At 45.5% G+C, this 23,884-nt stretch overlaps 1 protein-coding gene across 1 annotated transcript; it reads right to left on the bottom strand.

Moving 5' to 3' along the window:
* Positions 1–1,246: 1,246 nt before the first annotated feature.
* Positions 1,247–5,681, bottom strand: LOC147747687 (uncharacterized). Its single transcript, XM_086925948.1, has 2 exons — positions 5,384–5,681; positions 1,247–1,860 (listed from the first exon to the last, which is right to left on the bottom strand). The coding sequence occupies exons 1-2, from the start codon at positions 5,679–5,681 to the stop codon at positions 1,247–1,249; spliced, it is 912 nt and encodes a 303-aa protein (XP_086782074.1).
* Positions 5,682–23,884: the final 18,203 nt, after the last annotated feature.

Below are 23,884 nucleotides of genomic sequence, written 5' to 3'. Positions count from 1 at the left end.
GTCATTTCTTTTGGGGATATCAGATAACCGGCGTTGCTATCCCAGGCAGCGTCAGCTTTGCTGTTGAACCCGGAAGTGCAAGGAAATTGTTCAGAGTCAGGAATCCACAACAGCCCCCTGTGCGAATGCGAAAAAATGAGGAACCAGTCGGAAGGTGAAAAGAAACTGCGGGAGCAGATCTCGGACACGGCGGCAAGCTCGGATGCACCCAGCCACTTTGCGCAATAACCACTCCACGCATCAGTTAACGTAAAAGGCCTTTTATTAGGACAGGCATGACATTCACAAATAAACATAACATCATTAACTTAAACAATCCACCCAACATCCTGCCTTTCACCCATCATCCACTCACGTGCTCCACCAGCCACTCCCAAATCACACCACGACCTCTTTGCATCTCATTCACTTCCCCTTTTCACTTTCCAACTCCTCTGTCATCTCCATCCATCGCACTCCTGTCTACCACTCCCCCCCATCCTGCACCTGTAACCCCCTCCCTGGAAGGGTGATTCTGCCCATCATGGACTCCCCACCCCTCCCAGTTCCCTTTAAACACCCCTTATTGTGCCATCCAGTCCTAAACTGGAATGTTGCCCAACTTGGCACCTTCAACAAAACGCCCAGCGTCCCCCCTTGCAGCTATGTAGGGTGGGTGGGCGGCAAAACTAACTTCTCCCTGAGGCACCGGGGACAGGGAAAGGAAGTCCTTCCCCTACTGTCCCCCTAAATAGCCACCTAACCCCTCCCACCCCTGACCTAACCCCCTACCTAACTTCCTGCCTGTCCTAAGCCTCGCGCGAACACCCCGGGGAAAAGACTGGTCTGCCGACCTGCTCTCCCCGGTGGCTGCATCGCGCAATAACCACTCCACCCATCAGTTAGCGTAAATGGCCATTTATTAGGACAGGCATGACATTCACAAATAAACATAACATCATTAACTTAAACAATCCCCCAACATCCTGCCTTTCACCCATCATCCACTCACGTGCTCCACCAGCCACTCCCAAATCACACCACGACCTCTTTGCATCTCATTCACTTCCTCTTTTCACTTTCCAACTCCTCCGTCATCTCCATCCATCGCACTTCTGTCTACCACTACCCCCCATCCTGCACCTCTAACCCCCTCCCTGGAAGGGTGATTCTGCCCGTCATGGACTCCCCACCCCTCCAAGTTCCCGCCACCCAGGGAACCCCCGGAGGGCGGTTACCTGCCCCACCAAGCGTGCACCTTTCGAACTCAGTCTCTCTTACACCATATCGATTCGTTCCACAAAAAACTAATCAGATCCCGCAGCTCCATCAGGTAAAATGCATTTCCCATGTGTGAAAGGTGCATGCCGTCATCCCTGAAAAGAAGTAGCTGTTCCAGCTGAAGCCCGACATGAGCCAGCACTTTGATACCCTGATCCGCACAGAAAAGTCTCATTGCTCTGTTCAATTTTCTGCGGGCCCTTTCAACGGCCGCAGGCTTGAGTGCACCCCTCCAGATCCTTTGTGGGATAAATTCAGTCCACACAATACAGGCGCCAGCCAGATTGCTATTCATCGCCTCCAGATTCCTCTGCATCAAATGCAACAGTGACACTCCCGATTGCTTCACCAAGTCATTTTCCCCCAAGTGGATGATAAGCATGTCCGGGCAGCCCAGCTGCGACACTTTCCTTGTTAGCCATGGCAACAGTTCACCCCAGCGCATTCCGCTCTTCCCCCACCATTGTACTTCGTGATGGCTGCTCCTCAGGCCCAGGCTACTGCCGTACAGCTGCCTGTCAGCGTATTTCGAGGCCCAGTGCACAAACGAATGCCCAACGACCCAAGTGACCGTCTTGGCCCCCGGTCCACGAACACAACCTATGAAGAGAAAGAGATTAGTACCCCAGCATAACAAGGAAAACGACAATCAGCACAGCCGGCCAAGCAGCAAGCCCCGCGCACTCACTTGCGCACATAGCGCTTACAGCACCACGACCGCCATCGACCAATCCTCCGGATCTCCTCCCACGACCAACCCAAACCTGCCGCCGCAGTGGCTGCCCCAATCCGAAACGAGTGTGTGCCAAACCGAGCCGGATCCCTGCCCAGTCTCCTCAAAGCCAACCTCAGAACAGCCAGCAACTGGAATGACGTCAAGCGCTTTCGCGCCACGTGCACAAAAATCTCCCCTTCCGTCCTCCGCACTTAGCCACAAAACCCCAGCCACTCTCGCACCGGGCACACACCTGCACACCCACTCTCCGACAGCCATACCCATTTGCCCCGACCCACCTGGTCCGTCTTAGAATGCCCCAACCATATCCCAACTGAACCCCATCCACACGCACATCCGTAAACATCCGACCCGGCGCCCCTTGGGTCCCTAGCAACTCTGACACCCGAAATGCACCAAAAAACATCCAGATCATGCACAGGCGAAACAACGCCACCTCCTCCCTGTCGTAACAACAGAAATGCAACTTCTTCAAAACCTTCTCCAACAAGTCAAACGTGACCGTCTCACGGGGCAACTCCCCCCCACCCATTTCCCCCCGCACCCGCCCCCAACCCTTCAACATTCGACTCAGCAGATCTGATCTAGCCGGATCAAAACCCAAATATACCATGCTGTAGAAAGAAACTCCAGCCAACTTGCCAGCAATCGTCATCTGCGACACTCCCTTATCCATGCAGTCCAACACAAAGTGCACCACCCTTTGCTCACACACATCTCTGGGCAACCTCCACTCACCTTTCCTCCAACCCACAAAGTCCCCAAACTCAGCCCACGCCAACCTGTACGCCCGCCTAGTGGACTCCGCTAACGACCTCTCAACCAACCCAACCACTCTCAATCTCCCCATGCCCAGATACCCTCTGGCACCTTGGTCTTGCAAGCTTCCGCTCCCGGCGCCAGCTTCCTGAAGCGCTGCCATTGCGAATGAGATAACGCATCCGCAATTTCGTTACTCACGCCAGGCACATGTTGCGCGCGAAACAGCACATTGAAACGCAGACACAGCAGCATGAAACTTCACAGCAAGCGCAGCACTCGCAGGTCCCTCACCTTTTGGTTGTTCACCAAGTCCACCATCGTCATATTGTCCACATGAAACAGCACCGACCTGTTCATGAATTCTGGGCCCCATACCAGCAGTGCAACCAACAAGGGGAAAAACTCCAAAAACGCAATGCTCCTGCCCTGGCGCAGCCAATGAGCTGGCCACTGCTCTGCACACCAGCAACCGTCCCACAAGATCCAGAAAACCTGCCGCTCCCGCCGCGTCCGAGTAGAGTTGAACCTGCCACACCATCCTGTCCTGCACAAAATCCAAAGATACACCATTGAAGTCTTCCAGGAACACCAGCCACACACGCATGTCCGACCGGACCCCCAGCGTGACTCTGATCCTATCGTGTGGGAGGGCCGCCCCCGACATGGCCATGCCAATCCGCCTACAAAACGTCCTCCCAGCCCTCACCATTCTGCAAGCAAAGTTCAACAATCCCAACAAACGCTGCACAGACCTCAACTCAAGCTTTGGGACCTCGAGCGCGCCTCTCAAGGCTTCCTGCATCTCCGCCACCTTCTGTACTGGTAAGCGTGCCTGCCAAGTTACCGAATCCAACTCAATACCAAGGAATGTCAGGCAACAACAATGCCCCTCCGTCTTCTCTGGTGCCAACGGCACCCCAAAATCCTGCACCAACAACTGAAACTGATGCAGAGAAGTTCCACATTCACCAGAGCGACCCGCACCCACAAACAGAAAGTCATCCAAATAGTGGGACACCAGCCGGTGCCCACTGCGGTCCACGTAGTCCCACTGCAGAAAGGAGCTGAAAGTCTCAAAGAGCATGCAGGAAATCGCACAACCCATCGGCAACACCATGTCCACGTAGATGGCCCCGTCAAACTGCATCCCCAACAAGGGGAAATCAGCCGGATGAATGGGGAGAAGGCAAAAGGCCGACTTGATGTCACACTTGGCCAACTCTGCCCCCCTCCCACAGGACCTCACCAAACCAATGGCATCATCCACTGACGCATACAGCACTCTGGAGTCCTCCTCCGCGATAAAATCATTCACAGACCCTCCTTCCGGCCAGGACAAGTGATGAATCAATCTGAACTCCCCAGGCTCTTTCTTGGGCACCACCCCCAGAGGTGAGACAATGAGATCCGACATCGGCCAATCAGTAAATGGTCCCGCAATCCTGCCCTCCGAAACCTCCTTCTCCAGTTTACGCGCCACAACCTCCGGCAATTCCTTGGGGGACCGCAAGTTCTCAGCCCAACGCCTCTCCCTCGGCCCCTGATATCCAATTCGAAAACCTTCCATAAACCCCCAGTACAATCGGCCTCCTTATCAGGGTACCGGGAGAGCCATGGACCCATGGCCTCCACCTTAACCAGAGTATGAGCCCTTCGGCCCAGGCTGCCCCCTACCCTTGGCAAATTTCCACTGCTCTGATGGCGTAGCCAGGGTGAGGCACTGCGTAACTGCGTGACGCCCCCCGCACTTTGAACACTCATGTTTGAACTTACAAGAGGGACGGTTGCAGAAACCCTTATTGAACCCCCAACAGGCCCCGGAAGACACTGACTTGTACTGTTGCCCCGCTGCCCCAGACCACACGGCTTGGTTTCCTTGCCCACCTGCAGCTCCCTGACTACCCACCCCAGACTTGGCGGGGCGTGACTGAAAAGACCAATAAGTCACCGGAAGACCACTGGCCGTATGCGTAGACGCCGCCGCCTGCGTCGAAGACATCCACTCAATCCAGAGTTCCTGATCTTCGTCCCCCCATGGCTTGTCTGGATTAACACTGACCCTGGCCCTGAACTCCTCGTCGTAGCTCAACCAGGCAAAACCCCCGAAATGAAGCTGCGCCTTCCTGATCACGTCCATATACTTGAACAATGCAATAGCCCGACCCTTGTATTTCTCGCAGTAGATACTCGCATTAATCAAAAAGGCTGACGTCCAATTCTCCATCGTTACCGGCACCCTCGGCAGCCCGATCAATTCCCACTCCTCTTCTTTAGACGCCTCTTTCGCCTGAATCTCCCTATGCAGGAGCTTAAACACATCAACATATTCATGCCTCCAGATCTTTGCCCTCGTCTTGTCCAACAAATGTGATCTGAGAGGCATCGCCAGCCCCATGTATGGCAACTTCTTTCGAAGCTTCTCAACCCCTTCATCCTTTCCCCCGATGTCCTCCGTCTTGTCAGTCTGCTCGCTGGCCGTCGCGACCTGCTTTCCCCCATCAGCCGTCACCGGCACCACCCCACCTGGGGTCCCCGTCAGCACAGACCCATCCCCCACCCCCACCGACAGGCAGGGCTTCTTCCTTCCCCCTTTTGCCCCCTGCGTCCAGGCGTCTCACCAAGCGCCCTCTCCTGACAAAGTAGCAGGAGCGTCCGTCTCCTGCCGCAGTGCGTCCGCCGGCTTCAAGCTCCCTTTGCTGGCCCGACTGGCGCCGTCCCGTGCCTCCTGGAAAACACCAACCTTGGCCGTTGCCATCCTAGCTTTGCTCACACTTCCAGGTTCACGCAACTCACCCTCTTCCAAATCATCCTCCTCATTCTCATAGTCCAACCACTCATCCTGCACATCCAGTGGCACCACTTCCGTCACAACTCTCTTAGCACCCTTCCCTTTCACTCCAGGCATAAATTCGCACCCCAACATCGCCGGTGCCCGCTCCCTCGCTGAAAGGCAGGCCGCTGCAGACCCCCCTGCTTCTTTGTCCCGGTGTTTGGTGGCCGTTTTGCACCCCGCCGGCCCACCCCGGCCTCTGCCAGCTGTCCCTGCTGGCTTGCTCCCACCCCCCGAGTGGTATGCGCTTGGGGAGGCCCCGGTGCCAACAGGTCTCTGATCCGCCAAGGCAGTCCCTGTACCTTCCACCCAGACCCACTGCCCCTGAGCCCCAGGGACCCCCTTTCCTCAACCCCCAGCTGACCCCTGACCACGCGCAGGTGTCAGGACCCCATCGCCCTTGGGCACCCTACCCGGCTTCACCTCCCTGGCCTCGCATAAGCGCTGCCACTCTCTCTCATATTCAGCAATGACGCGACACTGGTCGCGGGCCCTCTCCTCCTCGGTCATGTGCTCCCACCTGTCATACATGGAAGATGGTCCTGACTCCCCTGACTCGACCGGCTCCTCAAGGATGGGGAACACCTCCTTCCCCCCCAACACTCCCCCCCATCAGCATGAGAGCAAAATCCTCTCCAGCCGCCACCTCCCACTCACCCAGGTCCTCCCCCCCACTGCTCTCACCGCTCTCGTCGTACCCTACCAACTGGCCCTTGCTCCCTGACCCCCCGGCCTGGGACGCCAGCAAAGCCTGACTCTGCCTGGGCTCCCCAACAGTACGCTGGGGGCCCTTGTGCCCATCCCCCTCTGCCCCTCCCCCTCCTCCTGAGTTTTTTAGAACAGAGGTTCTTAGCTTTTTGAAAAATAGAACAAATACTATATAGAACACAATAGGCTACTATATGTTTAGCTTCCTTGTCCAGCCGGGCAAGGAATTTATTTATCAACAATTAGAAGGTAAATAGTTATAATACATTTCTACAACAGTAGCAAGACACAATCCTGTGCTGTACCGGGAGGAAAAAAGAAGATAGGAAAGGGTAAAAGGGGTGTTTCAGGCAAAAGAAAAGAGCAGGCAGGGTACTGTTATAAGTAAAGAATATTGACAGTAACGCCTGGAGTAGTACATACAACAACAGATATAAATTATTTTCATGTATGACCACTCATGGGTGTCGACGTTTCGATCCCTCGCTCAATTAATAAAGGGGATCATCTTCAGGACTTATGTAATTAGATTTGCCTGAATTAAGAGCGCCTGTTGGGGAAACAATGTAGAACAAAAAAGGGGAAATTATCAGAAGAGGATCTTGGAGAGCGATCAGTACATGCCTTTCTTAGCATTTGCAATATTCGGAATCGCGGTGTGTGTAAAGTGATAGTGACAGTGGTAGCATATTGAGTCAAGTACAACATCTAGTATTCAAATGTCCTCGGAATCGCAGTGAGAGGCTTATATTATCAGTGAGTGGTCTGGGGTAGTGCAGAGCAAGTGACTAAAAAATTGCTCGAGGCTCGGTGGTATGGTGGTTGAGCAGAGCAACGTGCACCTATGGTTAAACAATGAAACGGATTCTCTGTGAATGGGGTAGGCGAAGGGAAAAGATCAACCTGGGCATTGCATAAAACGTACCTCTTGATTATAGGTATCGGATGGCGAAGCTGGTGGTGTTGTTTTGGGTGGTTAGGCAAGTTGGTATTAACAACTCCTTAGAAAGGATGCTGATGGCGTCGCCGGGGCTTGTGGTAGTGGTAGTATAAAAAGAGCTAAGGGTCCTAAAGCAGTATTATTGCCCACAAAAAATACTCCTTCCCTTAAAACTTATTTCAAAATAATGGCGCATGCTGTCGGCAAAGTACAGTCAGAGACTGTTCCCTCTGCTTTGGGAGCTGGGGCCCCAATGCTCCCCCTGGAGAACTGCTTTGCACCCTTGCTGGGTCCCTTACTGGGTCTGCCAGACGCTGGGAGTGGAGCACAGTTTGATTTGGTCGAGGCTGAGGTCGAGATGGGGGGTCCAGCTTTTGAGCCCCAGGCAGAGCAGCCAGAACCTGCAATCTCTTCTCCTTCCCACTCTCCCCACTCTCCCTCTCCTTCCCATAATTCTCGCACCTTGGAAGTCTCTGATCCACAGGGATCCCAGGCCCCGTTTAAACAAGCCATCCCCCCGCCATATGACAAGGCTCTAACTCAAGAAACCGATTTGGGTCAGGTGCAGGGAGGTCGGATAGAGTCAGAGTGTTTAGACGGGGATAGGTTGGGCTCCCTAATTCAGTCCTTAAGGGGGGGCCTGATGACCAAATTTGAGATCTCAGAGAGTAATCAAAAGGTGATCCACGACAGGTTTGACTTATTGGAGTCCAAATTAGATGATGTCATTACTCGGACTGGGAATTTGGAAGTTGAAATCGTAGTTCTATCTGAATCGGTCTAAATGTACTCGAAGGATATTGCAATCTTAAAACAACAGAACAGATCTTTGGCTATGGACCTGGAGAGGTTGGAAACCCAGGCCAGAAGGAATAATCTGAGAATTCTAAAGATACCTGAGGGAGAGGAACTAGACTATATCAAGGGGTTTGTGTATAAGCTTTTAAGGGATGGGGTCCTGAAAGACCGTCCTCACATTAACTTGGAGGCAGAAATGCAAAAAATGCACAGGGACCCTTACAAATTACACGCAGACAGGAAAGCACCTAGGAAGATCCTTGTGAACTTTCAGTCTTAAAGTATCAAGGAGTTAATCTTGGGGCGGTGTCTTTCTAAGTCTGTCCTCCACCATCGGGCAATCCCATACCTTATCAGATCGGATATAGGGGGGAGAGCAGCCCAGAGGCAGTGGGAGCTGGGCTCTAGAATGCCGGAGCTAAGATCATTGGGAGCCCAAGTGCAAATGAAGTTCACCGCTCTACTAAAAATCATGTGGAGGAACAAGATGTACAATTGTAGTCAGCCTAAGGATGTGGACGACCTCCTTGTTCAGATGAGACAGAAATGACATGATTTGGTGGTATGTAGCGGGGGGTGTTGTGAAATATTGGAGGTAGAATAGGTTATTGGCACTTGGGCGGTATGTGATGGTACTGGGAAAAAGGGAAAAAAAAGTGGGGACGGGGAGGGTATGATGTGTAAATATAAAAAAAAAGGAAAAAATGTAGAATCTTTTCACTAAAAGCACTATTCTCTCACTAATGCACTACTCTCACACACATTGGGAGCCATGTTAGTATCCCGTTGATGAATGTTGAGGATGTTAATTCAGTCACTGGCAGTTCTCCTAGAGTCCTAAAGGCGGGTTTCATAGCCAGGTATGTTGGGGGGGTTCCTCAGGGGTGGGTTGTGGGTGGGATCTTGGGTGGTGGGGGAAAAAGGAAAAATGTCCTCATACGCAGAAAAAAGATTTTGTACACTTATGCTCTGGATGGGTGCAGAGTTACACTTTAGATATGAGTAGGTCAATAAGTATTAAAACCCTCTCGTGGAACGTGAATGGAATGGGTGAAGGGAGAATACAATTGAGGGTCTGCGAGTATGTAAGAGATTCAGATGCCCATATTATGCTATTACAAGAAACTCACCTTGAGTCGAATGTGTGCAAATCACTTTTTGGTAGACTGAGATGGGTACAGGAAATAGTGTGTTCCAGACAGAATGGTGCAACAAGGGGGTTGCGATAATCATCAGGGCAAATCAGGAGATAAGGTTGTTAAGGAGTGACAGACATATGGCTTGTGGCAGTCCTCTCAATCTATAGTATTTTCTTCACTTACGCCGTATACTACAGACCTAATGAGGACAACCCAGGCCCTCTTTTGAAGTTGGCAGCAGGTCTACTTGAGTCCTCGGTTCCAGTGATCCTGGGGGGTGATTTTAATTTGGTTTTTGATTATGTAATGGACAGGACCTCTAAGGCGAAATATAATGCTCCTACTAAATCTATTTCTGCCCTGGGATCCATGATGAAAGATTTCAACTGTTGGATGTCTGGAGATCTAAGTTTGGTTCTACCAGAGGGTACTCAATTTACAGCAAAAAGTATAAGCATTATTCGAGAATAGATTACTTTCTGGTTGATCAGCATATGCTTACAGACATCACCTCCATCTCCCATATTCCGGTGGGGATTTCGGACCATTCTGTGGTAGAATTAGTCTTTTCGTTGAGCTCCAGACCCTTGGAACTTAGATGGACTTTAGAAAGGACCTTGCTTTTGGATGAGAGAGTAAAAGTAGAGGTGAAAGAAAGAGTCATAGAATTCTTCCTTATGAATATCAGGTCCTCCACTGTGCAGATTGTGTGGGAATCTTATAAGGCTTTCTTACACGGTTTAATGAGTTCCTTAATGATTAGAAGATCTGAAGGCAATAATAGATAAAGACTCCGAACTGCAGTTGGCAATTATTTTAGACAGAGGGAGGATCCCGGAGTTGGAGAAGGAGCTTTTAGATTTACAACTCTCGCTTAAAGCGAGCGATGAAAAGATTATTAAGGAAAGGTGGGATATTAGTAAATTGAAAAATTTGGAGTATGGAGAGAAGTGTGGGGCCCTCTTGGCTTGGAAATCTAGGGAAGAAATATCTAGGAACAATGTTAAAGTTTTAATACAGAGGGAGACGGGTACTTTGATCATGGAAGATGGAGCGATTAGGGAGGAAGCAAGGGGGTTCATGCAAGGCTTATATACGGAGGATATGAGCTTTGAGCCAGAGGAGGCCCAGATCTGGTTGGCTCAGAGAAATCTACCCCAATTATCAGAATCTGATAGGAAGTATCTGGAGAGTGAGATTACGGAAGAGGAGGTAATGGATCAACTCAAGAAAATGAGCCGGGGTAAGGCTGCTGGCCCAGATGGGTTACCAATTGAGGTCTATATGGATCACTCCGAGTTTTTGATACCGGTCCTCACTACATTATTTAACCATCTATTGATTCAGGGCCACAGGATCCCCCCTACATGGTTTGAAGCCACGATCACTCTTATATTGAAGCCTAAAAAAGACCTAAAAAAAATGGAATCCTATAGGCCTATCTCTTTTCTAAATTCGGACCTAAAGCTGTATACGGAGATCTTGGCAACTCGACTTGCTAAAATTATAAAATCTATTATCCATTCTGATCAAAGAGGGTTTATTCCTGGAGGGCAGCTGAACGAGTTAACCTTCCAGGCGATTGGAGCAATTGATTTTGCTGAGGCCAGAGGGCTGCCGTTAGCATTAATTGCGATAGATGCAGCCAAAGCTTTTGACCAGGTAAATTGACAATATATGTGGGCCGCTATGGCCGGGTTCGGGTTCCCTTTAGTCTTTATAGAGGGTATTAAGTCATTATACCAGAATCCACGGGAAAAAGTGCTGGTTAATGGTGGTCTGCCTGACTGGTTTAATATCTCCCGCGGCACTAGGCAGAGTTGTCCCCTGTCTCCCCTGTTGTTTGACATTTATATTGAACCTTTTGTTTGTGCTATTCGGGCTGATCATGTAATCCATTCTTTTAAAATAGCAGACCTTGAGCTTAAGACAGCGTTGTACGCAGATGACCTTCTCCTTTACACGTCCAATCATGTGGAAGCTATACCGAGGCTATTTTATTTAGCCGAGGAATTTGGAAGGCTCTCGGGGTATCAAATTAATAAGGAAAAGACCGAAATAATGGGGTGGAATAACGTTACCCCCATTCAGGACGCTAAACATAGAATGAGGTACTTGGGAATATATGTGACTCAAGACTTAAATGGCATCCCGAAAAAACTAGTTGGCAGATAGTTGCAAAAGAAATCATTAAAACACTATCAAGATGGGGTAATCTGCCACTAAACATATATGGACGTGTTAATCCTATTAAAATGTCAATACTCCCCAAATTAACGTACCTCTATAATGCTATTCTGTTGAACTTCCCCATAAAAGAGATTATGAGCCTTCAAGGCAAGATTGGTTCCTTCATCTGGGCTTGTAAATCCCCTAGAATAGCGTGGAAAAAATTAAGGAGGTTGGCTAAAAATAGGCGGTTTGGCTCTTCCGGATCTACTCATTTATTGTCATGCCTTTCATTTGAAAAATTTTAGGTTATTGGTTAATAATTCGGACGCTACCTCACAGGGCCGTTTATTCCAGGCACTATTGCATGACCAACCACTGGGCCAGGAGTTTTTCTTATTCAAATTTGAAGACAAGACATTTTTTAAAAAGGTCCGACTTAAGATTTTGCAGACGGCACTCAGAAACTGGGCATTGGTCCAGAGAGCCCTGGGAATTGCATATTATAATTCTCACGCCCCAATTTGGGACTCCCCGGGCACTCCGGAGTGCCTTCAGGACCAACTGTACCTGCCGTTAAAAGCCGCAGGGCTGACGAGATGGGGGGGACCTTTGGGTCAACTCTGGTCTTATGATTGGGACATGCTAGTATTCTTAACAAATGGGTCTTTAACAAGATTTAAGTTTTATCAACTCTCTGCCTGGTGGGCAAGGCAGGCTTTGGACTTGGGAGGGGACACAGGGTTCTTGATTCTGTCTGTAGGCAAGGAGGGTGGAATCGGGAGGTTACGTTTTGGTATGGGGCATTAACAGGGGCAACAGGAGTGTTAAATTGCGAATTGGCGAGCCTATGGGGTAATGTGATATCAGATGACCTGGAGGAAACCCAGAAGGTTTGCACTGATTCATTCTCCATGTCTCAGAGTTTAATAAAACTAGCTAATCTGAGGAGAAATCACTTTTTCACTGCCTACCGGGTGTACTGGACACCGGCTAAACTATCCAAGGTCACTCTAGCCAATTATTGTTGCCCCCGCTGTAAACTTCCGGAAGCTGATGACAGACATATGTTTCTAGAATGCGCAGAGATTCTTGAGTACTGGAAGGCGATTTTGGATTTCCTGGAAAAGGTTTTATCGATTATTGGTATATGCTCTCCTAGGCTAGACTTTTTTGGTTTCCCATCTGGATATAAGGTTAATAATTTTTCATCACAATTTATATTTTACGTTGTGGTTATAGCTAGGAGAGAGATATGTAGTGAATGGAAATCGGTCGCCCCACCCAAGTTCTCTGACTGTTTACGAAATATCATGGCAGTAAGTAAACTAGATATGGCCTGTCGAGAAGAGAGCTCTGATAACGTATGGTCCGCTTTGGTGGCCTGGTCGAAGAGGTAACGGTCCAATGTTTATGCCAGAGGTTTTGTCGGTCCTGTCCTCACTGGGTTTGAGGTATTCCATCAGAGGGTATGGGAGTTGGACAAGGAAACAGCCTACCTCTGGGAGACCCCAGTTTGCTGCACATTAAGTCCTGGGCGGCCGCACGATTGACAATGTGAAAGGCATAAGGGGTTCCCATCTAGAGTTTCTTCATCTGGTGGCATGTATGAGGACTAAAAAAGATAAAAAAAGACTCAACAAAGAAGAAGAAAAGATAAAACAACTGAAGATATACAAATTCAAGAGAGATAAGGACGATTAAGCTAACAAAAATATTTACGTTTGCTCAGAAATTTGACCCCTTCAGGAAAACAACAACAAGGAGTACAAGGTTGAGGTTCATACAAGAACGCAGTGAAGAGCAAGGTGGCGCGACATCAACATCAGCATCTGACCTTAGCTCGGCTCTGGAGAGTGAATCAGAGTCAGAAATGACAAGGTGTAGACCAGCTTTGGGAGCAACAAAACCATCGTTGGGAGAGAAATTGTATTTTTTAAGGAGAAGTCAAAGAGAAACTCTCAGGCTGCACACAGCAAAACTGGCAAACAACGTAGGACAGAGAGTAGGCGGCAGCGAAGGTGGGCTGCCAGAAGACAGTTAGAGGACGTGGACAATGGAGACGCAAATAGAAATATCTTCCATCTCCCCCTCAAATACAATCGCAGACAATACCATTACTAAATTAACGGAAATAAATCTAGATGCAGCAGAACAACAGCTGCTAGCACTGGGACTGCCATACTGCCCTGAAACCAACTTTGACTATACAAACACACGTGCAGATATTTATAAGTTTATCAGGAAGTTAAAACTCAAAAAATTCCATAAACTCAAGGCCAGACCTTAGGGATCCATAGAAGATATGGACATTCACGATTTAAGATTGGCCGGTGGAGACAAGCAGAATCTAGTAGTAACTGATCTGGGTGTTCTAAAGGATCTTTACAATTTGGTAGATGAATCTGCAATGGGAGATGACCCCAGTATTGCCCACGGAGAACACTCAGAAATCAGCACACAAGACCTTTTGTCTCCAACATATGCAACATGTGCTAAACATGACCTATGACCGAATTGAAATTAAAATCTAGATTTATACCTATCATGCCGCGTGACTCTCTTGATTTATTTAATGAACATGTGGTGGCAGAAATAAAAAAAACTACATATGGATACTAACAAGATTAAACGCAAAATCACAAATGATGAGAGACAGTACCAACAACTGATAAACAAATTAAATAAGGAGAAGCAAATTATTGTGAGAAAAACGGATAAAAGGGGCAATGTAGTGTTATGGCCCCTACATAGAAGAGGCAGCAAAACAGCTAAGTGACACCGACTGCTACTGTCAAAGTTCCATGCAGAAGTTCAAGAATGCACAAGACAGTTCTTCCAAAAATTACTTGCATGGAAAAGTCAGGGCCTCCTGAATTTACCAGAATATAAATACCTGAAAAAGGTGAAGCCCAAGATTCTAATAATCTACTTTGTCCCCAAAATTCATAAATCAATAAATAATCCACTAGGGAGGCCCATCATTTCAGCCTGGATGGGCCACTCGAGAACATGCCCATCTATATCGATTCATTCTTACAGGAACATGTGAAGAACCTTAAATCATATGTGCAGGACACTAGTGATTTTATAAGGAAAATCGATAAGATTAAATGGTAGGATGGTTATCAGTTTATAGCACTTGATGTATCTGCTCACTATACCTGCATAAGAAACAATGATGGAATCGAGCAGTGGAGCACTTCCAATGCCAACAGACCAATAAGATTTGCCAAACACAACCAAATGTTGATTGATTTGTTGACATTTTGACTTGAGAACAGCTTATTTATGTATAAAAATGAAATGTGCCAGCAAATCCAGGGCGTGGCAATAGGGGCCAGCTTCTACCCCAGCTACGCCTTTCTGTTTATGGGATGGTGGGAGGAACTGGTTCTCATGAAACAATTTGCCCGCAATTTTACTGATAAGGCAATAGTATGGTTAAGGTTTATAGATGACCTTTTTATTGTTTGGAATGGCTCAGAGCAGATTGCACATGATTTTATTGCAGATATTAACAACAGCAATCTGAATCTCAAATTTACTTATTCCATTATCTGTAAATGTATTACATTTTTGGATGTGAAAGTGTACATTGTAAAAACAACCTGGCAACATCACTCTACGGGAAGCAAACAGTAGGCAATGCAATATTGGCTGCATCTAGTTCTCCACTGCACCTCATACATAGCATACTCTACAAGAAGATTCTGAGAATTAGGAGAATCTGCAATGAGGACCAGGATACACAGGAAAAACAGAGGGACTGTAAGAATAGATTCCTCCAAAGAGGTTACAAATCGAAAAAAATTGATGCAGCAATATCCAAGTCAAGATGTAGAGCCAGACAAGATCTACTACAAAATAGATCAACATCCAAGGGAGAAACAGAGGCTATATCTAATGAGCCAACATGACTCATAATAGCGTATTCCAGACAGGAAAGACAGATCAGATCTACTATAAGACGTAACTGGCCAATAGTACTAGGGGACCCAGTCATAGGAGGGCTAGTTCCCAAAAAGCCAGCAATAACATTCAGGACAACTGCGTTAATGGGTAATGCCTTGGTTAAAAATTATCCGGGAGAGTTAGAACGAAGCACTTGGCTAACAGCTAGGAAGGGATTTTACAGATGCCCCAGCTGTAAGGCCTGCCAATACGGAATAACACCAAGTCCTACAAAACAGCGTTTAGTGATCATACCCATCTTATCAAACATTATCTGTCCTGTAAAACTTAATTTGCAGTATATGTACTAGTCTGTAGCTGTAATCTATACTACATAGGCAGCACTAAACTGGCAGTACATAAGCGAATACTCCAACATATACGCGCCATTTTAAACAATGATCCAAGCTACCCAGTTGCCAGGTACTGTAAGGATAAACATGAGAGCAGTCCGAAACATTTTAATTATTTTGTTTTAGACGCAGTGCCACCGAACAAAAGAGGAGGCAACAGAGAGGCTAAACTTAGGTGCTTAGAAACAAGGTATATCCTTGAAATAGACACAATGTACCCTGGAGGACTCAACACTAGCGAGGACATGTTCCCGTATTTCTAAACACCCAAAATATGATACAAACAAAGTAATAATAATTGAATATCCGTATTAACATATTGTGAAAAATTGTATATCGTAACTTTTATACACTGCTATTTATACCTGTATATTTTACCATAGCGTATTCATGATCAATTGAAGTTTACATATATCATAAGGTGGATAACAGGGCAGGCTTGCCCGACCATACTTGCACAACAATCTCCAATGATTTTTACCGATAGGAGCGTTTTAGAACTGTCATACTTGGATTTTATTTTTAGCCTATTTATCTGCTTTTATGGGGTTGAAACAATTTTACATAATGTTTATGCACTATATATATATCCTCATTTGTGGGAATCAAACATATATTACAGATAGCTATCTAGTAACTTAGGCTACTGATAACGCAGTTCTTCTCTAACTGAATATGATAAGGTATTAAACCTTAAATAGGAAAATGGCATTAGCCTATGTAGGTTGTGGCTGCTAGATATTTAACATTTGCACTACAATTGCACAATTTTGCACATACAGATATTAATTAGACTTGCATATAGGGAACAGGTTGGTACATTTTGAACTAGTCACTTTACTTCAGAAACAGCAGAATAATGGTCTGAATTATTGCTAGGATGCAAAAAAATTGATAAATAGTGAAATGTATTTATTTATACATGTGTTTTATCAGGACAATCTGGATTTTAGCCAAGATGTATTTAACATTGTTTTACCCTAGTATTTAATGAATATGGATATTAAATGTCCTAGGTAATACCTACCATGTATGCATGGTATACTAATGTAGTAACACTCTAATTTGAATATTGAAAATTATCTATCTAGCTACTGGACAGGATCATATCATTAACCATGCTGTGAATATACAATTATGCACAAAGGATCAAATTTCATTGTTTTACACCCAATAGGACACAATGGTTCATAGTAACATCATTGGTGAGGACTAAAAAAATTAGTAAAGAATAGAACAACGTGATTCACAGATTATTTTTTCACTTTCAAAGTCTGACCCTCTAGCTCCATCTGTGCTCAATCAAGGTCTTCAGGAAATCTTCAACTGGATGTCAAACAACCAGCTGAAGCTTAATGGGGAGAAAACGGAGATCCTCCTACTAGGAAAGAATAAGGACCTCTGGAGTGCCCTCCACTGGCCACCGTCTTTGGGCACTCTTCCTACACCAGCTACCCAGTCAGAAACCTTGGGGTCTCCATTGACAACTCACTATCCATGAAGCAGCAGGCCAATAAAGTGGCGGGCATTTGTTTTACCATCCTTAAATGGTTGCGTAAAATCTTATGGATGCTGCCACCTGCCACCCAGAAGACCGTAGTCAATGCTCTTATTACATCTCGGCTTGACTACGGTAACATCCTCTACCTGGGCTCAAACCAAGCAGTGTTAAGACAACTCCAACTCGTCCGAAATTCCGCTGCTAGGTTGCTGTGCAAAATCCCCAGAACAGCAAGGATCTCAAAGCACCTCAGGGACCTGCATTGGCTCAGGGTGGAGAACCGAGTTATGTTCAAAGCCCTGAGCTACATGTTTAAAATTAAAGCCGGCACTGCTCCCAAATATTTACAAGATCTTGCCAGTCCCTACCTTCCTAAACGCAGCCTGCGATCTTTAACTGCAGCGAACTTTGCAGTGCCCAGGTTCAAATTGGCTAGAATTGGAGGAAGATCCTTTTCTTATTTGGGGCCTACCCTTTGGAATTCTCTTCCCCCCCATATCCGCAAGGAAGAAAATTTCTCCAGCTTCAGGAAAAGCATTAAGACCTGGCTTTTTGACAAATAACTGTCAGTTTGTCCTCCACTCTTCAAAGGTGCAGCTCAGTATCACAGTCTCGGCACCGGGAAACCCTTTGTGGGTATCTGTGCGCCTTACAAATGTAAAAAATAAATAAATAAATAAAATTCAATTAGACCTGCCTGGCAGAATTGGTTACTTGTTAGAATAGTAACTCCTCATTGGAATTGGAAGCTTAACCCATGCAGAGTAAAGCAGCCTGTTTTGGTATTTCCTCAGATTCATTCAGCCCCTTTCCAACTGTGTCTAACAAGTGTATCCCTTTGCATTTGTGCCAATTGAGAATAACTGACAACCCCCCCTCCCCCCCTGGGGTATGAGTCACCTTTTCCAATGCCCACCATCTTAGACTCTCTGCAGTGTTTTGAAACCTTTTGCAGTGCTCCACAAGAGGTGCACACTGTGCCTTGCATCAGATCATTGAACAATGTTGGAAGATTCTCGTCTTAACTTTTGTCTAGTCTGGCCTACATATAACATGTTGCAGGGGCATTATGTTGCATAGATGACGTCCGTAGAGTTACAATTTGAGGGATGTTTCAATGTGTATGTCCGATCAGGGTAAGTGACCTCCTTTCTCTCAACAGTAAGGTCAGAGGCCTTGCATCGTCCACACTTGGAATGGCCTATCAGTGGTGGTAACGATAGTTGACACCTAAGATCAGGGGCTGGTTGAGTCTTCAGATAAGAACTGACCACAAAGTCAGCATATGCTGTATTCCCTTTTGAAAGCAAAAAGTGTTTTTTCCTTGGTGTCAGTCTCATCTGAGACAAGTGCCCAACGTTGATTAAGATCTTTTTGATGTCATTGCTCCTATTGTTAAAGGTAGATACACACTAATCTCTCTTTGGATACTCCACACAGATCTTTCACTTCTAATAGGGATTTCCTATGACAGTACCATGCTCTTTTTCTAGCTTTTATCAGTAAGCCCTTGGGGTATCCCTGATCTTTATGTTGCATTGAGAGATAATGAGTTTCTTTCAAGAAATCATCCCTGTTTGTACGGTTTCTCCTGAATCCAAGAACCTCCCATTTGGCACATTTTCTCTGAGGCTCCTTGGATGTTGACTAGAATACATGAGCAATGTGTTACATTCCATTGGATTTCTAAACAGTGTAATGTATGATACATCATCCATGATCTTAATGATGAAATCTAAAAAAATAACCTTATCTTGGCTGTGCATCATGGTGAATTGTACGTCTGAAGAACTACTGTTCAACCATGTAAAAAATTCCTGTAGTGCCTGCTCCTCCCATGTCCAGATCATCAGAACATAGTTGATGTTCCTTTTCCAGAAAGTGAAAGTCTCAAAATAGGGGTTATCAGTATTGTAAATAAACTTCTCCTCATATGAGTACATAAATAGGTTGGCTAGGTCTGGAGCAAAGCCAGCTCCCATCGCCACTCCCTTTGTTTGGAAAAAGTACTCATTTTTTAACACAAAAACGTTTTGGGCCATTGCGATCCTAAGCAAACTGACAATGAATTTGGTGGGGAACCAAGTCGGTCCATCCCGTTTATTGAGGACCTTTCAGACCACTTCCAATGCCTCTTCTTGTGGAATGGTAGAATATAGGGAGGCTACATCATGTGTTACTTGTAGTTGTCTTTCTCTGTTGAAAGGTTGGTTATCGACTAATTTTATAACTTTCATCGTGTTTCGAATATAGGAGCGCGTATCTGTCACCCACAGCTGCAAGAAATGGTCAATATATTTACAGAGCGGTTCCAAAGCAGACCCACAGCCAGAAACTATTGGCCTCCCTGGTGGCTTCACCCTGTTTTTATGTATCTTGGTGTACAGCGTGGGAATACGTGGATCCTTCTTATTCAAGAAACCAAACTCCAACTCACTGGGATAACCTTCCTTCAGTCCTTGTGATGTCAATTGATGTATAAGTCTGGCAACTTCTTACATGGAGTTACTCTGAATATTTTTGTATTTGTCAATTAGTTGCAGTTGCATCTCAATCTCTGCACTATAATCTTCAGTGCCCTGGATAACAACCACCCGCCCTTATCAGCTGGTTTGATGACTGTATCTTTATTTCTTTTAATGGACTCTAGACCAAGTCTCTCTTAATTTTTTATATTGTGCTTGATGTATTTTTATCATCGAACAATTTCATAACATCTACTACTTTTTCAAAATCTAGTATTTTGTTAGACAGAAGGTGGGATGGAGGGGTGAAAGTGGAAGGTTTTCTAAAATCTGTAGCCAAAATTTCCTTTCTTTCTTGTGGTAGGGTTCTCGTAGAAGTAATGGGGTAGGCGTATCTTTCTGAACAATTAGAGAAGTACTACTTTAATATTAAAACCGCTAGGAGGCGCAGTAGGTCCAAAGGACAGTCCTTTGCTTAAAACCATCTGTTACGCAGAGGTTAATCTATGTTTAGACAGATTAACAATGGGGTTGTTTTGACTTTTTATTTTTCCAAGTACCCTCTGAAGAGGCTACGCAGGAAATTTTACCTGCTTTGGATCTTCAAAGTAGGGACTATACGATTGTTGTGAGCAATATACAAGCTCGCTGGTCTAGATGATCTGACAACTGGTCAACACAGTTTCTCATATAGGTACATAAGGAGGATTTTTAGAAATTATTGGGATCCCTACCCTGCTTATAGCAATTAAGAGACCCATATATATAAGTGAGAGGTTTAGGAGATCCCCTCCTTTTTCACCATGTTAAGACTAGGTCTATTGTATTGGTACTCTGTGTTGATACCTTGTTTCTTTACCATACAGGCTAGTCTGAAATATATTCATAGTCTTGAAGAAGACCCTGGGTGATATTTTACATTTGCACTCTTTGAATAGGGGTTGAAACGTCATTGTACAGATCAGGCATTCCGTATAGTACTCCACATATCGGTGCTAAATAATAAGACTATGGGGCCCATTAGGATCGCGGACGGACTTGCGTCCGTCCACGACCCCTGAGGAGGAGGGACCGTCCGTATGGGCTGCGGAGTTCCCTCCTGTGCAATTAGGATGTGACCGCCACCCTGGCGGTCACATCCTCTATCTTTAACATTGCGGCGGGTGCAGCTACAAGCTGCACCCGCCGCAAGGGTAAAAATGCGTGCATTGCATTTGCATGCACAAAGCGGCAGGCACCGTGCGGTGCCTGCTGCTTTGTGCACGAAAATGCAGGGGGGTACCATAGGTACCCCCCATGTGCACACCCCCTTCACCCAGGGGGCCCGCGCGGGCCCCCAAGGTGAAGATCTGCATGCTTTTCCTCGGCGGAGAAGCCGCCATGGAAAAGCATGTTTTCTCAGCCATCCTAATATGTCTGGCGGTGTCTGAGAGACACCGCCACCATATTAGGCCTTTTCCGCCGCAGTTGTAAGCCAACCGTGGCGGAAGAGCGGCGGACTGAAACCAGGACCCACCAGCCATCCTAATGTGGCAGTGGGTCTTTGGTGGGTCCGCAGAGGAGTTTCCGCATCCTCCGGGCCGGCGGTGGCTTCCGCCGGCCCGGAGGATGCGGAAAATCCTCCATCGTAATTAGCCCCTATATGTGTTAATATATTTGCTAAGTCTATACAGATACAGAATTAAGTCTTTACTTGTATTGTGAATGTCAAACATTTGGAGTGGGCTCTATGTAATTATATGGCACATATTTATGTATGTAATGGTATATATTGTTCAACTGTCTTGTGTTTTTATATATTTGTATATGTAGTGTTTATATAATATATGACTGTTAATATATCGATCACATTTTCGGTCTATATCATCAGTATTATTATTTCTTGTGTTTGTATGGTATTCAATGTTGACTGTATATCATTGATTGGTTTTCCTAGTAGTCTAAAACATCAGTGTCGGTCTTCTTCAGGACTGTGTCAGAAGCAATCTGTGTGTTTAAATATATATTCAGACTGAGGTCTTGTGTGTGAACAAATGAATTGTGATTAAAAATGACTTATTCAGGCATGACTTCCCTGAAGTCTCTTGTTTAATCAAACCAGGTCTTTTTTGATCAACAGGGACTTCCTACAAAGTTCCCAGGGAAAACTTTGTTTCATAGTCACTAGTCCATGTCTAGAACACTCATTATGGGCAGAGAATCCTCTATACTGAGTGTTTTCTGAAAATGCCCAAAAATACATTTACAAATATATGTAACAAAGCAGCAGATTGCTCAATCTGTTTTGACCGTATTTTGGCAGACACCGCTTGAAGAGACAATAGGTAAGTGTGTCTACTAACAGAGGCTACTAATTAGCGAGCCATCTGCTGCTTTGTTACCTGTATGTCTTAATATATTTTTTTTACATTGTTGCTTGGATATGAATTTACCATAAAAATTGAAAAGACAAGAGGCATGTAACAAAAGAGAAACAAGTTTGTTCAATTAAATGCAGCGGCCGGGAGAGTATCAATAGAGCAGCATCTGAAGAAAGTCTCCCATTGTACAGAAATTTTGGCTAACCATTTATACAGTTCGTGATGTACAATAAACCGATCTGGCATTCTTGGTCTAGTCATAAACATCAAGTATAACCATCTGATAAGGGAGGTGCAGTTTGCTCTTGACCTCGTGGCGAGCTAGTGTGGGCCAGTGTGTATGTGACCAGATGCAACAAAAAATTAAACCCTGTGGTTTGTATTTGCAAGAAAGGCAAAGTGCTGACTGTGGAGAGACGTGTGGGGGAATTTTTCTTAAGGAGAATACCTAATGTTAATCAAATTGTGCTGGCAAAGAAATATTGAACACTTATCACACTGTATATCAAAACATTATTAAATAAACAATTCAAACAAAGATATAAAAAATTTGCACGATTTATTATATTACCTCCCTTTAGGGTTACACTCTAGATTTAAAAAAACATTTGCTAAAAAAGTTATCTTCATGGTAAAAAACAATTTTCATGGTAAAAAACAACATGGACAATAAAAAACAGTAAAAAGCAAGAGTCGACGCGGCGTTTCGCTGTTTTTACAATAGTTGCACCTTCATCAGGACATTTGGCAATATTGACTTGTAATCTTAAATCGAAGATTTATATATCAGGAAACTTCTGAGTCGATTGGGGACTTGCACTATTATATTTCATCTGGTGGTAAGATACCTTCATAGGAGCATCTGTGCTTGTAAATCGGCATGGAGGAGCCACCTTAATTTACTATGCGGCATTTGTCAATTGAACTGTCGGATCCCTTCTTCACATTGGAATCACGGTTCAGGAATTCATTTTTACTCGGTCGCTGAGGGTAGATATAGGTTTATCCAATGTAAGAGGGTTTGATTCACTTCCTCTTTTTCATAAGCCTGATTCAATGTATTCGGCCATCAAGGATGATACGGACATGGAGGAGCAGGGAGGCCGAATACTCAATATTGCCAAATGTCCTGATGAAGATGCAACTATTGTAAAAACACCGAAACGCCGCGTCGACTCTTGCTTTTGACTGTTTTTTATTGTCCATGTTGTTTTTTATCATGAAAATTGTTTTTCACCATGAAGATAACTTTTTTAGCAAATGTTTTTTAAAATCTAGAGTGTAACCCTAAAGGGAGGTACCATAATAAATCGTGCACATTTTTTATATCTTTGTTTGAATTGTTTATTTAATAATGTTTTGATATACAGTGTGATAAGTGTTCAATATTTCTTTGCCAGCACAATTTGATTAACATTAGGAATTCTCCTTAAGAAAAATTCCCCCACACGTCTCTCCACAGTCAGCACTTTGTCTTTCTTGCATATACAAACCACAGGGTTTCATTTCTTGTTGTATTTGGTCCCCCCCCTGTGTAAATCACCAGGGGAACCTTCTAAAATTTTTTCTATGTGACCAGATGTCCAGCATGCGGAGCGCGTGATCACTACATGTTGTGCATGCTGTGACCTGATTGGCTGAGTGTTCCTCACTGTATGTGGCATCTATTTTTGTGGTATTTTGGGAACGGACACTTTTGGCCAAAAGTGTTTTATTGGGGCCAATTTCCTCTGACCTTTTTGTGGTATAACTGCCTATCTGTGGGATCGATCAGGATTTACCCAGGGTTCGCCTTTGTCTATGTGCTATGTGTAACCCCGCCTGTGACCTGTCAATCTGTACACTTGGATTTGGGTCGCAGGTCCTCTCTGAGCACGTATCTCTCACTCGGGGATGATGGGAAGGTCAC

This window comes from Lissotriton vulgaris, chromosome 1_1, assembly GCF_964263255.1.
Source record: "Lissotriton vulgaris chromosome 1_1, aLisVul1.2, whole genome shotgun sequence".
Lineage (NCBI taxonomy): Eukaryota > Metazoa > Chordata > Amphibia > Caudata > Salamandridae > Lissotriton > Lissotriton vulgaris.
Note: the sequence above shows the minus strand (reverse complement) of the source record. Positions and strands in the feature narration are given on the sequence as shown.

Bases quoted from the DNA above. Each gene is read 5' to 3' on its own strand.
- LOC147747687 (XM_086925948.1), bottom strand. From the start codon at position 5,681: ATGTTGGGGTGCGAATTTATGCCTGGAGTGAAAGGGAAGGGTGCTAAG. The intron at 1,861-5,383 runs GCGCTTGGTGAG...TTCTCTTCATAG, and splicing joins TGCTACTTTGTCAGGAGAGG to GTTGTGTTCGTGGACCGGGG.